At 36.6% G+C, this 15,861-nt stretch overlaps 1 protein-coding gene across 8 annotated transcripts in view; it reads right to left on the bottom strand.

Annotated features, from left to right (window-relative positions):
• Positions 1-15,861, bottom strand: part of tmod (tropomodulin) — a 64,809-nt gene that overhangs the window by 35,106 nt on the left and 13,842 nt on the right. Inside the window, exon 1 of one of the 8 annotated variants that reach the window (XM_088034533.1) lies at positions 9,465-9,611. The exons of 6 other annotated variants lie outside the window; for them this stretch is intronic. Coding sequence is in view for 1 of the 2 variants with exons in the window: in XM_088034531.1 (XP_087890657.1) it covers positions 6,831-6,857 (27 nt within the window). In the remaining variant the exon portion in view is untranslated. Of the gene's footprint in view, positions 1-6,830; positions 6,925-9,464; positions 9,612-15,861 lie in introns of those variants that run through there. One more of the 8 variants, XM_088034531.1, reaches the window with a different exon arrangement.

The following is a 15,861-nucleotide window of genomic DNA, read 5'->3' as shown; positions in this document are numbered from 1 at the left end:
ACGTCTCCAATATTTTCAGATTTTTTGGTTTTTTAGTTTCGCAAATACAGGCATTTTAGAAAATCCAGAATTTTGTCATGGATAGCTGCGATTTTCGCTAACGCTCGCCTTTCAAAAATGAAAAATTTCCTAAAAACTGAAATTTAATTTGTAGGACTGGAAAATTTTGAGCCCAAAAAAGCTAAACATGAAAATGGCTGGAATGTAAACTATTAAAAAAATTAAGAAAATCGACAATTTTCGGGCATTTTCTAATCCGGACCTGGAATCTCAATGACAGTTACGTCATTTCGAAAAAGAGTCTTGAGAGACACACCTCCAATTTTTTTTTAGATTTTTTAGTCTCTTAGTTTCGCAATTACAGGCGTTTTAAAAAATCCAAAATTTTGTCATGGATAGCTGCGATTGTTTTTAACTAATCGTCTCGCTAACGCTCGCCTTAACTTGGAAATCATTTTACGTCATTTGAAGTTTGTCAGGTGTTTCAAAAATGGAAAATTTCCTAAAAACTGAAATTTAATTTGCAGGACTGGATTAGAAAATTAAATTTGGGGTCCAAAACGCAGGCAGCGTCAAATTTCAAAAAAATTAAACGTGAAAATGGCTAAAATGTAAACTATTAAAAAAATTAAGAAAATCGACAATTTTCGGGCATTTTTCCCTAATCCGGACCTGGAATCTCAATGACAGTTACGACATTTCGAAAAAGAGTCTTGAGAGACACACCTCCAATTTTTTAAGATTTTTTGGTCTCTTAGTTTCGCAATTGCAGGCGCTTTAGAAAATCCAAAATTTTGTCATGGATAGCTGCGATTTTTTTTAACTAATCGACTCGCTAACGCTCGCCTTAACTTGGAGATCATTTTAAGTCATTTGAAGTTTCTCAGGTGTTTCAAAAATAGAAAATTTCCTAAAAACTTAAATTTAATTAGTAGTAGGACTGGATTAGAAAATTTGGGGCCCAAAACGCAGGCTGCGTCAAATTTCAAAAAAATTAAACGTGAAAATGGCTAAAATGTAAACTATTAAAAAAATTAAGAAAATCGACAATTTTCGGGCATTTTTCCCTAATCCGGACCTGGAATCTCAATGACAGTTACGTCATTTCGAAAAAGAGTCTTGAGAGACACACCTCCAATTTTTTAAGATTTTTTGGTCTCTTAGTTTCGCAATTGCAGGCGTTTTAGAAAATCCAAAATTTTGTCATGGATATCTGCGATTTTTTTTTAACTAATCGTCTCGCTAACGCTCGCCTTAACTTGGAAATCATTTTAAGTCACTAGAAGTTTGTCAGGTGTTCCAAAAATAAAAAAAATCCTAAAAACTGAAATTTAATTTGCAGGACTGGAATAGAAAATTTTGGGTCCTAAACAGAGCCTGCGTCAAAATTTCAAAAAATTTAAACGTGAAAATGGCTGAAATGTAAAATATTACGAAAATTAAGAAAAAACGATAATTTTTCGGGAATTTTTTCCTAATCCAGACCTGGAATCTCATTGACAGTTACATCATTTCTAAGTAGTTTTTTTAGAGTCAAATCTCCAATTTTTTTGAGAATTTTTGGTTTCTTAATTTCGCAAATACAGCTGGTGTAGAAAATTAAAAATTTTGTTATGGATAGCTGCGATTTTTTGAACAACATTTGAAGTTTGTCAGATGTTTCAAAAATTGATAATTTCTTAAAAACTGAAATATACATTGCAGGACTGGATTAGAAAATTTTGGGTCAAATTTCAAAAAATTATAATGTAAAAATAACTAAAATGGCAATTGTTAGGAGAATTAAGAAAAACGACAATTTTCGGGCATTTTTCTTTAATCCGGACCTGGAATCTCAATGACAATTACGTCATTTCGTAGTAAGACCTTTAGAGACACATCTCCAATTTTTTAAGATTTTTTGGTTTTTCAGTTTCGCAAAAACAGGCGTTTTAGAAAATCAAAAATTTTGTCAAGGATAGCTGCGATTTTTTTAACTACTTGGCTCGTTCACGCTCGCCTAACTCATAGATTGTCATTTGACGTTTATCAGTGTGTCTAACAAACTAAAAATTCCCTAGAAACTAAAATTCAATTTGCAGGACTGGACATTACGAAAATTCAGGCCCAAAACACAGCCTGCGTCAAATGTCAAAAATTTTAAATCTGGAATGACACATAGCTGAAATGTCAAATATTTGCAAAATTGGTTTTGAAGTCACTGTCCAAAAATTGCAGCTACATTAAGAATTTTTTTTGGAATTGTTATTTGAAAATATTTGGGGCGCTATAGTGATGAAACTGGCAACAAGAAAATTTCGAAAAAAATACAAACAGGCCTCAAAACTTGAGCCTTTTCGTGATATAAATGTCTCTAAAAATGCAGAACTGGTTTAGAAAATTTTGAAAAGGGCCCCGAGACTCGAACGTCATATAAATGTTACTGAAATTCCAGTACTAGATTGGAAAATTATGAGCCCAAAACCCAAGAAAAAGCTAAATCGATGTGAAATTGAACGGCTATGAATAGTAATAGAAACTAGAAATCAGAACAAAATACAGAAAGATTACCTTTAAAGTCATCGCAATTACAGGACTGCATTAGAAAATATTGAGCCCAAAACGTAACTCATGTGAAATTGTCAACTTTCCATGGCTGCTCTCTAACGCTTAAAATAGAAAATAAGAAACGAGAAACATCTGAAAAAAGTCACAAATAATCTCACAGTGTCCCTACAACTCCAGGGCCGTAATAAAATTTTTAAAAATTAACAAAAAATTCTACTTTTTTCTCGTACATTTGACTCATTTTAATGTAAAAACGAGAATTTATTAAAATAACCACAAAATTAAAAAAAAACACGAATTTTCAAAAATGGTCGAAAAAGGTAGATGCTAAAGTGGCGATTTTTAATAAAAAATTCCAATTTTGGTTTTCAAGCTTCGAATCTAAAAAATAAGTCAATTTTCTTGTACATTTCAGCCATTTCGACGCAGAAACGAAAATTATTAAAATACCCACAGAATTAACAAAATTAGGAATTTTCAAAAATGACCGAAAATAGTGGACGCTAAAAGTGTCGATTTCAAATAAAAAATTTAAATTTCGGTTCCCAAACTTCAGACCTGAAAAATGAGTCGATTTTCTTGTACATTTAACGCATTTGAACGTAAAAACTAAGAATGATTGAAATAACCACAGAATTAACAAAACTATAAATTTTCATTCCCATCCAGACCTTCAATTCAAAATTGTTGACCATTACGTATCCTCCTGCATTGACCCAAAACGAAGCCCGCCAAATAATAAAATCCGTCGCCTTTACATTAAAAATAATCTGCCATTGAAAACCGTTCGAACGTTAAAAATAAAATCGATAAAAAGTGTCCACGATGAAAAACGACCCATTTGAACTTCGACGAAGTTGGAAAAACACGACTTTATCCAATGTCGCAAACTCGTTATTTCCACCAGATTACATAAACAGCCAATGCTGCCAACTTAACATTAATGCAACTTAAAGGACCGTTCTGCCATCATCGCGACGTTAATTAAAAATACGGCGCAAGGTCGCCGATGCACTATTTCCGGCGGATATCGATTCTGGGGATTTCCACGACCGGTGTTGGTACTAAATTGACAGTCAGGCCTGCCAACACGCTAAAGCCGCATTGGTAACATTGACTGTGGCCGTTGACCGGATATTTTGGTACGGAAATACGCCGAAAAGGTCAGACAATGAGTATACAGCGCTAAATTTAGTGACTTTTTTTGCAATTAGAATATCAAGCACTCGTTTTTAAATAAACGCGGGTCGCTTTCTTAGAATTATATTCTTGTGCACGTGTGGGTTGAAATAAGGTCGCATTTTCCACTGGAAACGAATCCCAAAAAGTCCAAAAAAAAATCGTGTATGCAACCAACAATACACCCAAAAGTGCTAAATCTTTGTCGGATAAATTTAACATGACTGCGGCAAGTTCAACACGACGTTTCATCGTCTAGCAGTTGTAACGTGTTCGCGAAGAAGTTGTAATAACAATTGTTATAAATAATACGACGCGGGCAGTTCGCTGTGACAGTTTTATTTTGCTGTAATGTAATGCAGACATTACTCTTCCACGAGGAACGAGCAAAACATGTTACTGAACTGGATTTTATAGAGCTGGGGTTCTATTCTGGGAAATTCGAGTTAATCTTGTCTTAAGGTAACTATCAGTGCGTGTCTGGTTAGTCACAGAAAAAGTACAGACAAGCGGAGGGCTTTTATGAGGATTTACTCGTGGTGGGTAAATTTAGAACCCGCGGGAATTGGAGTTTTCGGGTGCACAAATTCCTGGTACGGTCCTGGAGTACACGTGTGATTTTTTGGAATTTTATGTTTCGTGGTTTCCAATTTACAGCCGAAGTTTTTTTCAGATTTTAGGCCACAATTGTCTAATGCGTCCCTGCAATTTAAAAGATAATTACGTCAATAGAATTTCACATCTCCAGGTTTTCCGTTTCCATTTTTTGTACTTCTCAAAATATTTTTTTAAAGAAAATTTGGCCCCAATGTTTTCAGTTCGGTCCTGGATTTCGTATTTAATTACTAGGTTAAGTCATTTTAGGTACAACTGGTACGAATTATACAAGAGAGCTGGGATTTTGTAAATAAAAATTTCCAATTTTACAAAATTTGGGCCCATTTTTTTCAGTTCGGTCCTGGATTTCGCTTTTGTTTATTGCTTTGAATAAGTTTGTGTAAAACTGTTAAGAATTAAACATAACAGTGTTGCGATTTTTGTCTATATCGCCCGCTTTTTGTTCCGGACCCGCAATATTCTGATCCAGACCTGGAATTTTAAAGACATTTATTTCGTCTAAAAGTCACAAAATTAAACCAAACTTTTCTTAAAATTTTCTTTTTATAGCTTTTAACTCTTAAAGTCCACAATAGATTTCACAAAAATTGCGGATATCTATTTTTTTAAAATTTTTAATTCTTAGAAGCAGAGCAAAAAACTCCACAGCTCATTTAAAAAATAAAAATATTGAAAATTTTGGCTACTTAATACACTTCATTTTGTTAGAATCACCACGGGTGCCTCTTTTTGGGCACAAAATGTTCTAATTCAGCACTGGAATATTAATGATAGTTAATATCTAAATGTTAAAGTTAAACACACAGTTGTGATCCATTTCAGAATTTTTGTTTCTAGTTTTTAATTTTTAGCAGCTCAAAATTATTTTTTTGAAAAGCTACCAAAATTTAAAAAACAATTATTTAAAAAAAAAACTCAGAAAAGCATTAAAATGACAAAAAAAAATTGATTTTTAAAAGGTTATTCAGAAAATTTGGCCCCAATTTTTTCAGTTCGGTCCTGGATTTCGCTTTTGTTGACTAGACTGTATAAGTTTGTGTAAAACTAACAAGAATTATTCAAAATAGTTAGGCGCTTTTTGTCTATTCGGCCATTTCTTGTTCCGGGCCCGCCATATTCTGATACAGACCTGGAAATTTAAAGACATTTATATCGTCTGATCTCACAAATTTAGACCACATTTGTACTTTTTTCAAATCTTCCTTTTTTATAGTTATTGACGCTTAAAAGACCACAATCTCATTTTCTAAAATTGCCGGAATTAAATAAAAAATTTGAAAATATTTCAATTCTAGGAACCAAATAAAATATTCAAAATTTTCATTTTCACTTTTATATTTCTAGCGACTGAAAATTAGTTTTTTGAAAAGCCACAATTTAAAAAAAATCAGAAAAGCAGTAGTGAAAAGAACTACAAAAATTTGCACAATTTTTTCAGTTCGGGCCTGGATTTCGTTTTTTTTTTACTAAATTTGATTAAGTTTGCGGGCCGGCAAAATTCTGATCCAGACCTGGAATTTTAAAGACATTTATGTTATCTAAGAGTCAAAGTTTCCAGCTGAGTTCGTATTGTATTGTAATTTTCGAAAATTGAAAAAAAAACAAATTTTGAAAATTTTTTAATTCCAAGAATTGGAAGAATAGGAAGAATTGGAAGAATAAACAATAAAATGTAGAGCACATATAGCAAGTGTGTATATTCAAAATGTCGCCTTTTTAAATGACTTTTCATTCTGTTTGACCCGCCACGGGTGCTCATTTTTGGGCACAATAAATTCCAATCCAGCTCTGGAATATTAACGACGGTTATAACAAAATTTAACGTTTTACAGTACAGTTGTAATTTTTTTTATTTTCGTTTTTCATTAAAAATTTTACGTCTGGTCCAAAATTTTTGAATACAGTCCTGTATTTTCATTAATATCTATTGATCGCTTCCGTTTTCTATTTCTCACATTTTATTAATCGGGCCAAAATTATACAAAAACTTCGAACAATTACCTACTCGACATAGGGCCCAATATTGTTTAATCCGGCCCTAAAATTTCAATGACACTTCAGAGCTCATTGTAAAATTTCTCAAGATTTTTGATTATGTAGTTTCTAATTCCTAGCAGCTCAAAATTTTGATATTATAAAAACTAAATAATAAAAAAAATATATTCACAAGACAGCTGTGATTTTTCGATGTTGGCTACGTCAAACTCAAGAGTAAAAAAACCACAATATCTATAATGATTCAAAAATGCAAAAATTCAAAATTTCGTAGGAATTAGGGCCAATTTTTCTGATAGGGACCTGGATTTCGAGTATGAAAAGCACAGGCGGTGACATTTTGACGACTACTCGGCTCGCTAACGCTCGCCTCGACTTTGACTTTACCCCGCTTTACCCTATTTTTACGCGCACCCACCGCCCAATAATAGTAATAATAATGCTAATAAAAAGAAACATAAAAGTGTGTTGGCAGCCCTGCAAAAACTCACATGTTTGAACCACGTAGTGAGCACCATCCTGACCCGAAATGCACCGTCCAACGGCCGCACTGCAACTGAAACTCCTGAAATCTTCCAGTGTTTACGTCCTGTTTTGCGCGTTTTACTAAAACAATAAATCGCCCTGATATTTCTACAGTAGACCCAATTTCCCCCGACTTTTTCCTCGTCGATGGACTAATATCTCGCTAGACGTTATTTATGAGTCGACGTGTTCAGTCGACAGTTATGGACCGCGTCGAGTTTATTTTATCAACGGATTTATAATTTAACAGTTAACAGTCGTGGCGGAAGTGCATCAAATCGTCTCAATTAATTCGGCTGAGAAGCGACACTGCTTTGGCCGCCGTTCTGCCACACGCAAATCCGCAATTTGTAAACACGGCTGAGATTAATCTAACGTAACCTCAAATTTCCACGGTTCAAGCCTGACCAACACTGAATTTGTGAACGCACTCTCTAACTAAACCACCCTGTATATACATATACGTCTTTTGAGGTTATATCAGATTGGGTGATCTAACCTCAACTTTCTATAGTTGCCTGTAATGAACGTGCAAGGCAAGACGTACGTTTTCCATGGCAAACCTGATCAAGACAGAATTGTGGAACGCACTCTCGGAGTGAACCACCCTGTATATACTTGCTGTCCCTTGGTAATGACTCTTTTATTGTCGAAGACTCAATGAGAAGTCTCAAAACACACTTCACAACAGCCCTAAGGACAGGTTTACACGATAAAATAGTCAAAATCGATCAAAATAAGTAATAACCTCAATTTGCTACAGTTGCGGATAAAGAAGATTCAAAGCAAGAGGTATGAAAAAAATGTTTTCGTAGCGACCCAAAGTTCATTTGTGGAACGTACTCTCTAAATGAACCACCCTGTATGTACATATATATCTTTTGAGGTAATGTCAGAATGGGTGATATAACCCTAACTTTCTACAGTTGCCTGTAATGAGCGTTCAAACGTACGTTTTCCATGGCAAACCTCATCAAAACTGAATTGTGGAACGCACTCCCCAAGTAAAGCACCCTGTATATCCTTGCTATCTCTTGGTAATAATCCTTTTATTGTCGACGACTCAATAAGAAGTCTCAAAACATAATTCACAACAGCCCAAAAGATAGGTTTACACTATAAAATAGTCAAAATCGTTTAATTTTCGGTCAAAATAAGTAATATGATCTCAATTTGCTACAGTTGCGATAAAGAAGGTTCAAGGCAAGACGTACGTTTTCTACGACAGCGTTTTCGTAGCGACCCAAAATACATTTGTGGAACGCACTCTCTAAATGAATCACTCTGTATGTACTTGTGTCTTTAGAAGTTATGTTGGAATAGGTGATCTAATCTCAACTTTCTGTAGTTGCCTGTAATGAACGTGCAAAGCAAGACGTACATTTCCCATGACAAACCTGATCAAAACTGAATTGTGGAACGCACTCTCAGAGTAAACCTCCCTGTATATACTTGCGGTCCATAGTAATGATTCTTTTACTGTCTCAATGAGAAAGCTCAAAGAACATTTTACAACAGCCCCAGAGACTGGTATACACGATAAAATGATCAAAATCGTCTAATTGTCGGTCAAAATATGTGAAATAACCTCATTTTGCTACAGTTGCCTATGAAGAAGGTTCAAAGCAAGACGTACGTTTTCTACGACAGCGTTTACGTAGCGACCCAAAATTCATTTGTGGAACGCACTCTCTAAATGAAACCCCCAGTATATACGTGTTGTCCCTTGGTAATAATAACTCTTTTGTCTTTTACTGTTAAAGAGTCAACTTGAGGAGTCTCAAAGCACATTTTGCAGGAGTCCCAGAACCAGGTTTACACGATAAAACAGTCAAAATCGTCTAATTTTTGTTTAAAATGAGTCATATAACCTCAAATTTCAACAGTTGCGTATAATGAACTTTCAAGGTAAGACGTACGTTTTCCAAAGCAGCGTGTTCGCAACATTCATTTGTGGAACGCACTCTCTGAGTGAACAACCCTGTATATACATACATGTTGCGCTTGGTAATGACTCTTTAACTGTCAAAGACTCAATTAGAAGTCTCAAAAAACACTTTGCAAAAATCCTAAAGACAGGTTCACACAATAAAACAGTGAAAATCGACTAATTTTCGCTGAAATTGAATGATATAACCTCAAATCTCGACAGTTGTTTATAATGATCGTTGTAGAACGTACTCTCTAACTGAACCAGCCTGTATATACATGTTGTCGCTTAGCAATAACTCATTAACTGATAAAGACTCTCAAAGCACACTTCACAAGAGCCTCAGAAGCAAGTTTACACAACACAGCGGTTAAAGTCGTCTAATTTTCCGTTAAAATCGATATAACCTCAACTTTCTACAGTTGCGTATAATGAAGGTTCAAGCTACGACACACGTTTTCCATGGCAGCCTTTTCGCAACATTCATTTGTCGAACGCACTCTACTCTCTAAGTGAATCACTCTGTATATGATGTGCCCCTTCACAACGCCTATTTTTTTGTCGCAGACTCGATAAAACTTCTCTAGACGCCTCACAGAAGCCTCAGAGACACTTTTAGACGTCAAAACTGCGAAAATCGGGGGAAATTATCAACATAACCTAAACTAACCTCAAATTTCTGCGCGCGCCGATACCTCCATGTGCCGTCGCCCCCCTTCACACTCACGACTAAATAACTCACTCTCACCAGTTTTTATTCTTGCCACACAAATAATTCCACGCCGAAAATTGAAAATGCGCACCACCGACAGCCATTTTGGCCTTCGCTTTTGTTAACCGCGCGCTGATTGGCGGAGGAGCTTAGCAGTGGTTACCAACCCCTGGGGCGCAATAAAAATTTGTAGAATTCGGCCCTTAAAAAATTGGCTCTGGTGCTTTTTCCTTCGCTTTTGAGTTGACAAAGAAGCTCGTCGATTTATGTTGATAAATATAAAGCCGTTTGTGAGATTTTTTGGTGCCGTCCCACGGGTTGAGAGGCACTGGTCGACTCAACCGACCAATCACAACACGTCTTTTATTTGCGTCGCTAAATGCGTGGAGGCGGTTTGAAAAGACGCTTTTGTGTTTTTAAATGAAAGTTGGTGAGATTGTGGGGGTGGAGGTGGTGGAGACGTGTGGGGGCGGCAATCTGGCGGTGAGATTTCACAGCGGGACTTTTGAGGTTATAAATTTGGGGGAGAATCTATTTACATCAAGCCCCCGTTTGGTGCCTTCTACCCCCTAGATCGCCCATTTGTCCTCCATTTCTATTACCTAACCTTATAATCTTACAAGACTTGTTAGACTTCTTAGTAATTTTGTTTTTTTAAGGTGCAGCTCTCGAGTGACAACTAAGTTGGCAACACTGATCTAGGGTTTCCCCAACTGGACTTCGTCGCGTTGCTGTGAATTTGTACGCAGAACAATTGAAGATCTCGGGAAATTGAGGTACTATACAATACTTTTTCTTTTTTCTTTTTGAGGTTATGTCGGGAAAAAAGTGTATTTTCAGCTTAAATCCCAGCGCGTCTTTGGAATTCCGTTTATATTACAGTCCAGCCTTGAAAATATTTCTATACCATTAATAAATTAAAAATTTTACGATTCACAGTCATTGACTTGATAATGGAAGCGTAACGAGGTGGATCGCAGTTTCAGCTCATAAACCGGCAGAACCTAATGATCCATTAAAATACAAGTAATTTGCTTTTACAGAGTGTACAAAGTCACTTCTATTTTGGTGGTTCTATGGATTTTGGTCGCCATCCGGTCTAGTAAAAGTAGGCTTGAAATGTACAATATGTTGGCACCACTGTCTGTTGTCTCTCCGAATGGTTTTTTGGCAGTTTGAGGTTAAACTTTTGATTCGCATTGATGTCAGTGTTGATATGTTTGAGATAACAAGGAGAGCTGCCAACATATTTCTAATTCCAAAGCTGTTTTTATTCGATTGTGTAACGGGCGAGCAAAAGTTTGGCGATTATAGGGCGCTGTGTAAATATTTTGTTACTTTTGATGAAATTAAGGCGTGAAAACTGTCAAAAAATCAGGTCTACCAACGCATTCTTGAGTTGTAAAGCCTCTTTGTAAGGATTTATACATATTTTTGGTCTCTGATTTTTGTTGCTACTTTTCGCCGTGTAAAAGTAATGGAATTAAGCAAAATTTGGTACTCCTGGATGAAGCACTTTACAATCTATTCAACCACAAAATTTAAACTCAATCGATGCAACGGTTTAAAAGTTACAAGCACAACTTGAGGTCCTCTGGGTCAAAATTTTTTGGACCACTCCAACAATTTAACCGCCAATATCTCAGTAACCCATGGACGTGGACGAAATTTACGACCACCACTGCGTTCTTCGTGAAATTCTGCATCAGTTGAGACTAATTTTGTGGTAAAAAGAATAAAATTAAGTACGATTTGTCAGTGTTTAAAATTCGGTCCAAAAATTTCAAGTAATTTGTACAAAATAGTACTTTTTTCGTCGAAACATTATCACAGTTGGTAAAATGTGGTACCAATCGAAAGAACACTTTGTAATCTAAAGGTATGCCAAGTTTGAACTCAGTCGGTGCTGTAGTTTTAAAGTAGCAAGAACTTTTTGTAGTTGCTTGGTTCAAAAATTTCTGGACCACTCGAATATTTCAAACGCCAATATCTCAGCAACCCGTGGACGTAGCTACAATTTGAGCACACCACTGAATTCCTCGCGAGATTCTACATAACATGGTTTAATTTCGTACCAAAATACTTCGAATTAATCAAGTTATCGGGGTAATTAAGTTTCATTCCAGTGGTGTGACTCTGCTCTTAAATGACGTCACTTTTGGCCACGACACCTTCGCGAATTTTTTTTTCAAATGGTACCAAATGAAAGATTATGTTAAAATCTACAAGTGTGCCAAATTTGAGGTCAATAGGTACTGTGATTTTGAAGTTACAACGCCTTTTTGGAGGTTACGTGTCGAAAAAAATTTGGTCGGCTTGAAGATTTCAAACGTCAAAATCTCAGTCGACTGTAGACGTAGGTACGATATGAATACACCTTTAAATTCTACGTGAAATTCTGCGTAAGATGAGACTAGTGTCGTGGCAAAAGAACCAAAACTAAGGAAATTATCGTCGCGTCTAAATTTAAGTTCGAAAATTTCAACTAAGTCGTAGATAATGGTACTTTACACGGTAAGAACTGGATGAAATGTGGTGATATGGTACCACTGGAAAGAAAGCATCAAAATCTATATGTGTACCAAATTTGAGCTCAGTCGGTACCATAACCTGCAAGTTACATATATTTTTTGACGCTTCTTGGTTCAAAAAAATTTTGACCAGCCAATCACTTTAAACGCGGATATCTCAGCAACCAGTGGACGTAGTCACAATCTGGATACACCGTTGAAATCGTCACGAGATTCTGCATAAAATGAGACTAACGTCATTTTAAACGACCCAAAATCAATCGATTTATCGGGGTGTTAAACTTGGGTTTAGGTCACTTGATCGGGTTCGTAAATAATGACATTTTTGACAATGACAGCTTGGTGAAATTCAGTTAAAAGTGGTTACAGTGGAAAGGATGCATCAAACTCTACAAGTGTGGAAAAGTTGATTTTAGGTAACTACTCGGCTCGCTGCCGCTCGACTAAATTTCCGAAAATATCCCCAATAAATCGGCGCCACTTTTACCAACCGATTATCAAACTAAAATACGATTTCCACAAGCACTCAAACCGTCTATTTCGAGTTTCGACAATACGGAAGCGACAATCTTTTTCAGTGCCATTTCGACACCCGAATTGATCCTCTAATATATAATCGTCGCAATAAAAACATAAACTCTAATCTGGTTGTGGTTATTTTCGTTAACACTGCTTAAATCCACAAAAATAAACCGATTTCCAAGCCATACAAATTGCCCACTTGATTTTATCTCCCGCTTTTTGGCTAGAGATGAAGAGAATCTTGGCGGGATTTGGTTTAATATTTCTGTGAATATTTATAATATTTTTTGGATGTTTAGATTCGCGTGCCAGTTTCACTCAAATGATTCAAATTTAGGCGACTTTTATGCGTTGGAAAAATCGAGCTAAAATAAAACGTGCACCTGTTGCTCGATCGGATTTTTTCGCTGTCGAAATGTCTGCAACCAACTGTACGTTTCCGTAGCGTCTCGACACACACGACGTATTCAAACGCCGATATCTCAGCAGGCTGTGGATGTGCGGGCGATTTGAGCACACCGTTGGATTCCTTGCGGGTTTCTACGTAAGAAAAGACCAAGCAGCACACAAAAGTACTAAAATTAGTCAAGTTATTGTTGTACGTAGGTTTTGGTTGGGTTGCAGCGGCACACAACTGAAATGACACTTAATTAGCCCGATAGCTTGATTAATTTTAGGTGTTTTTATACAAATTTGGCCTCATCTTATGTAGAATTTTGCGAAGAGTTCAGTGGTGTGCTCAAATTGTAGTTACCTCCACGGGTTGCTAAGATATTCACGTTTGAAAAGTCAGAGCTGACTAAAAATTTTTCGACGAAGGATTGCAAAACAGGCGCTGTAACTCCCAAACCACAGGCCGAGTAAGCGTGGAATTTTACACACATGAAGATTTTGGCACCACTTTCTAATTGGTACCACATTTGATTCAATTTCGCCAAGCTGTCATCGTCAAAAATGACGTTATTTTTAAGCAGCGTCACAGAACTCTAATGAATCTTCTTAGATATCTAAAAAATGATTAATTTTGGGGCTTCCGATACAAATTTGGGCTAATGTTATGCAGAATCTTGTAAAGAATTCAGGGGTGTATTCAGATCGTACCTACATCCACGGGTTGCTGAGATATTCGCGTTTGAAATGTTCGAGTGGGTCGAAAAAATTTTGAACAAAGAAACTCTAAGAAGTTGGTGTAACTTTCAAGCTACGGCCTCAAAAATGTTCAAATTTGGCACACTTCTGGAGTTTGAAGCGTTCTTTCCATAAATACCACACTTAACCGGATGTGGCTACAATTACGGTCTCAAAAATACGATTGTAAGAAAACCTCGGCAAACAACGTTATCTAAATTCATATTTCGTCGTCATTTGATTAAATTTAGGTTTTTTTCTATGAAATTGGTCTCATTTAACGCAGAATTTTACGATGAATTGAGTGGTGCAGACTAACTATGCCCCCGTCCACGGATTGCTGAGATATTCGGGTTTCAAATGATGGATTGGTTCAGAAAAAATTCAACCAAGCGATGCCGACAAGTCCTTGTAACTTTTAAATTGCTGTACCGATTGAGTTTAAATTTTGTACTAGTATAGAGTTAAAGATCTTCTATCGAAGTGTCACTAAATTATTCCAGTCCCATTGGTGTACCATGGCGGAAAGTACCATCGTACACAAAAAGTAATGGATATCCATAGAAATGCCTAAAATTCCTTCTATTTTAGTTGGATTTGTACAAATGTGGGCTCACTTGACGGAGAAATTAATGACGAATTTAATGATATGCTTGTGTTTCATCTACGTCCACGGGTTACTGAGATATCCGCATTTGAAATGCTGGAATGGACTTTTGAGCACTTTTGAAAACATTGTAGAAAAAATCTTGTATATAACTCTAAAACTACTGCACCGATTTGATTCAAATTTCGTATTCCAATAAATTTTCGGACTACCTTTCCATTGGTACAACATTTTAGCAAATTTGATCAAGTTTTCGTGGTCAAAAATGCCCCCTTGACTGAGGTGGTGCGATTGCCCCAGCTAAAACCTACGTACCTCAATAACTTGGCCAATTTTAGTTGTTTTGTGTGCTGCTTAGACTTTTCTTATGTAGAAAATTTAGAAGAAGCCAGCGGTGTGCTCAAATCGTAAATACAACCTCAGCCTGCTGAGATATCGGCGTTTGAAGTAGTCGTGTGGGTCGAAAAAAATTTGACCAAAGGAGCTCGAAAATTTGCATGTAACTCTGGTACGACTGCTCGGATTGGCGTGAAATTCTACACACATGAAGATTTTGGCACCACCTTTCCATTGGTACCACATTTGATTGAATTTAGCCAAGTTGTCATTGTCAAAAATGACGTCATTTATGAGCAGCGTCACACAACTGTAATGAATGTTAGATACTTCAAAAAATTGATTAATTTTGGGGCTTGCGATGCAAATTTAGGCTAATATTATGCAGAATCTCACGAAGAATTGAGTGGTGCGCTTAAATTGTACCTACATCTAGGGGTTGCTGAGATATTTGGGTTTAAAATGTTCAAGACAAAGAAGCTTAAAGAAGTTAGTGTAACTTTTTAGCAGCGGCCCCAAAAATGTTCAAATTTGGCACACTTCTGGAGTTTGAAGCGTTCTTTCCACTGGTACCACACTTAACCGGCTGTGGCTACGATTACGGTCGCAATCGCCAGTATCTCAGCAGGCTGCTGCAGACCTTTTCCCAGCGACTCGTCGCATTATTTTCGCGCAGAACTGGGTCAAGACTTTTTCTACAAATGAAGGCGAATCGGAAAAGAATGTCAACATCACATGGTATCCAAGGTACATCTAATTCTTTCGCCACCAGAGCAGGAATGTTGGCGTACTTTCAAACTCCCTCTCACTTTCATTCCACCAAAATCGCGAAATTCCCTTCCGGTTCTTCTGCTTGGCCGCTCAAATGGTACAAGACACGCGCAACAAATGATCTAACTGTTCTAATCTAATGGAATTGCGCGTTTCGATGATTAATTCGCAAGTATTTATAGTTTGGAACGGGCTCAAAGTAATGTAAAAATTTCCTTCGCTCTTTGGAGAATTTGCCATGCACTTTGAGGTAGGTTCGAATGGTCGATATCCGGTCTGTTGTACGAATGCTGCAATAATAGCTTCGGTTTATTTATGTGAATGAATGCACCAACGAATTTGTACCATCCGATGGAGGTAAATTTAACTCGCGGCGATGGTTTGATTGCACGAATTATTGCAAATAGCGAGACCTAGTTTGTCACGGATTTCTTCTTATTTCTGAGGAGATAACTGTAGC

The sequence above is a fragment of the Gnatocerus cornutus genome, chromosome 4, assembly GCF_029298725.1.
Source record: "Gnatocerus cornutus isolate USDA-ARS CGAHR chromosome 4, icGnaCorn1.1, whole genome shotgun sequence".
In the NCBI taxonomy this organism is placed as follows: Eukaryota; Metazoa; Arthropoda; class Insecta; order Coleoptera; family Tenebrionidae; genus Gnatocerus; species Gnatocerus cornutus.
The sequence above is the reverse complement of the archived record's forward strand: the minus strand, read 5'-3'. Positions and strand labels throughout refer to the sequence as shown.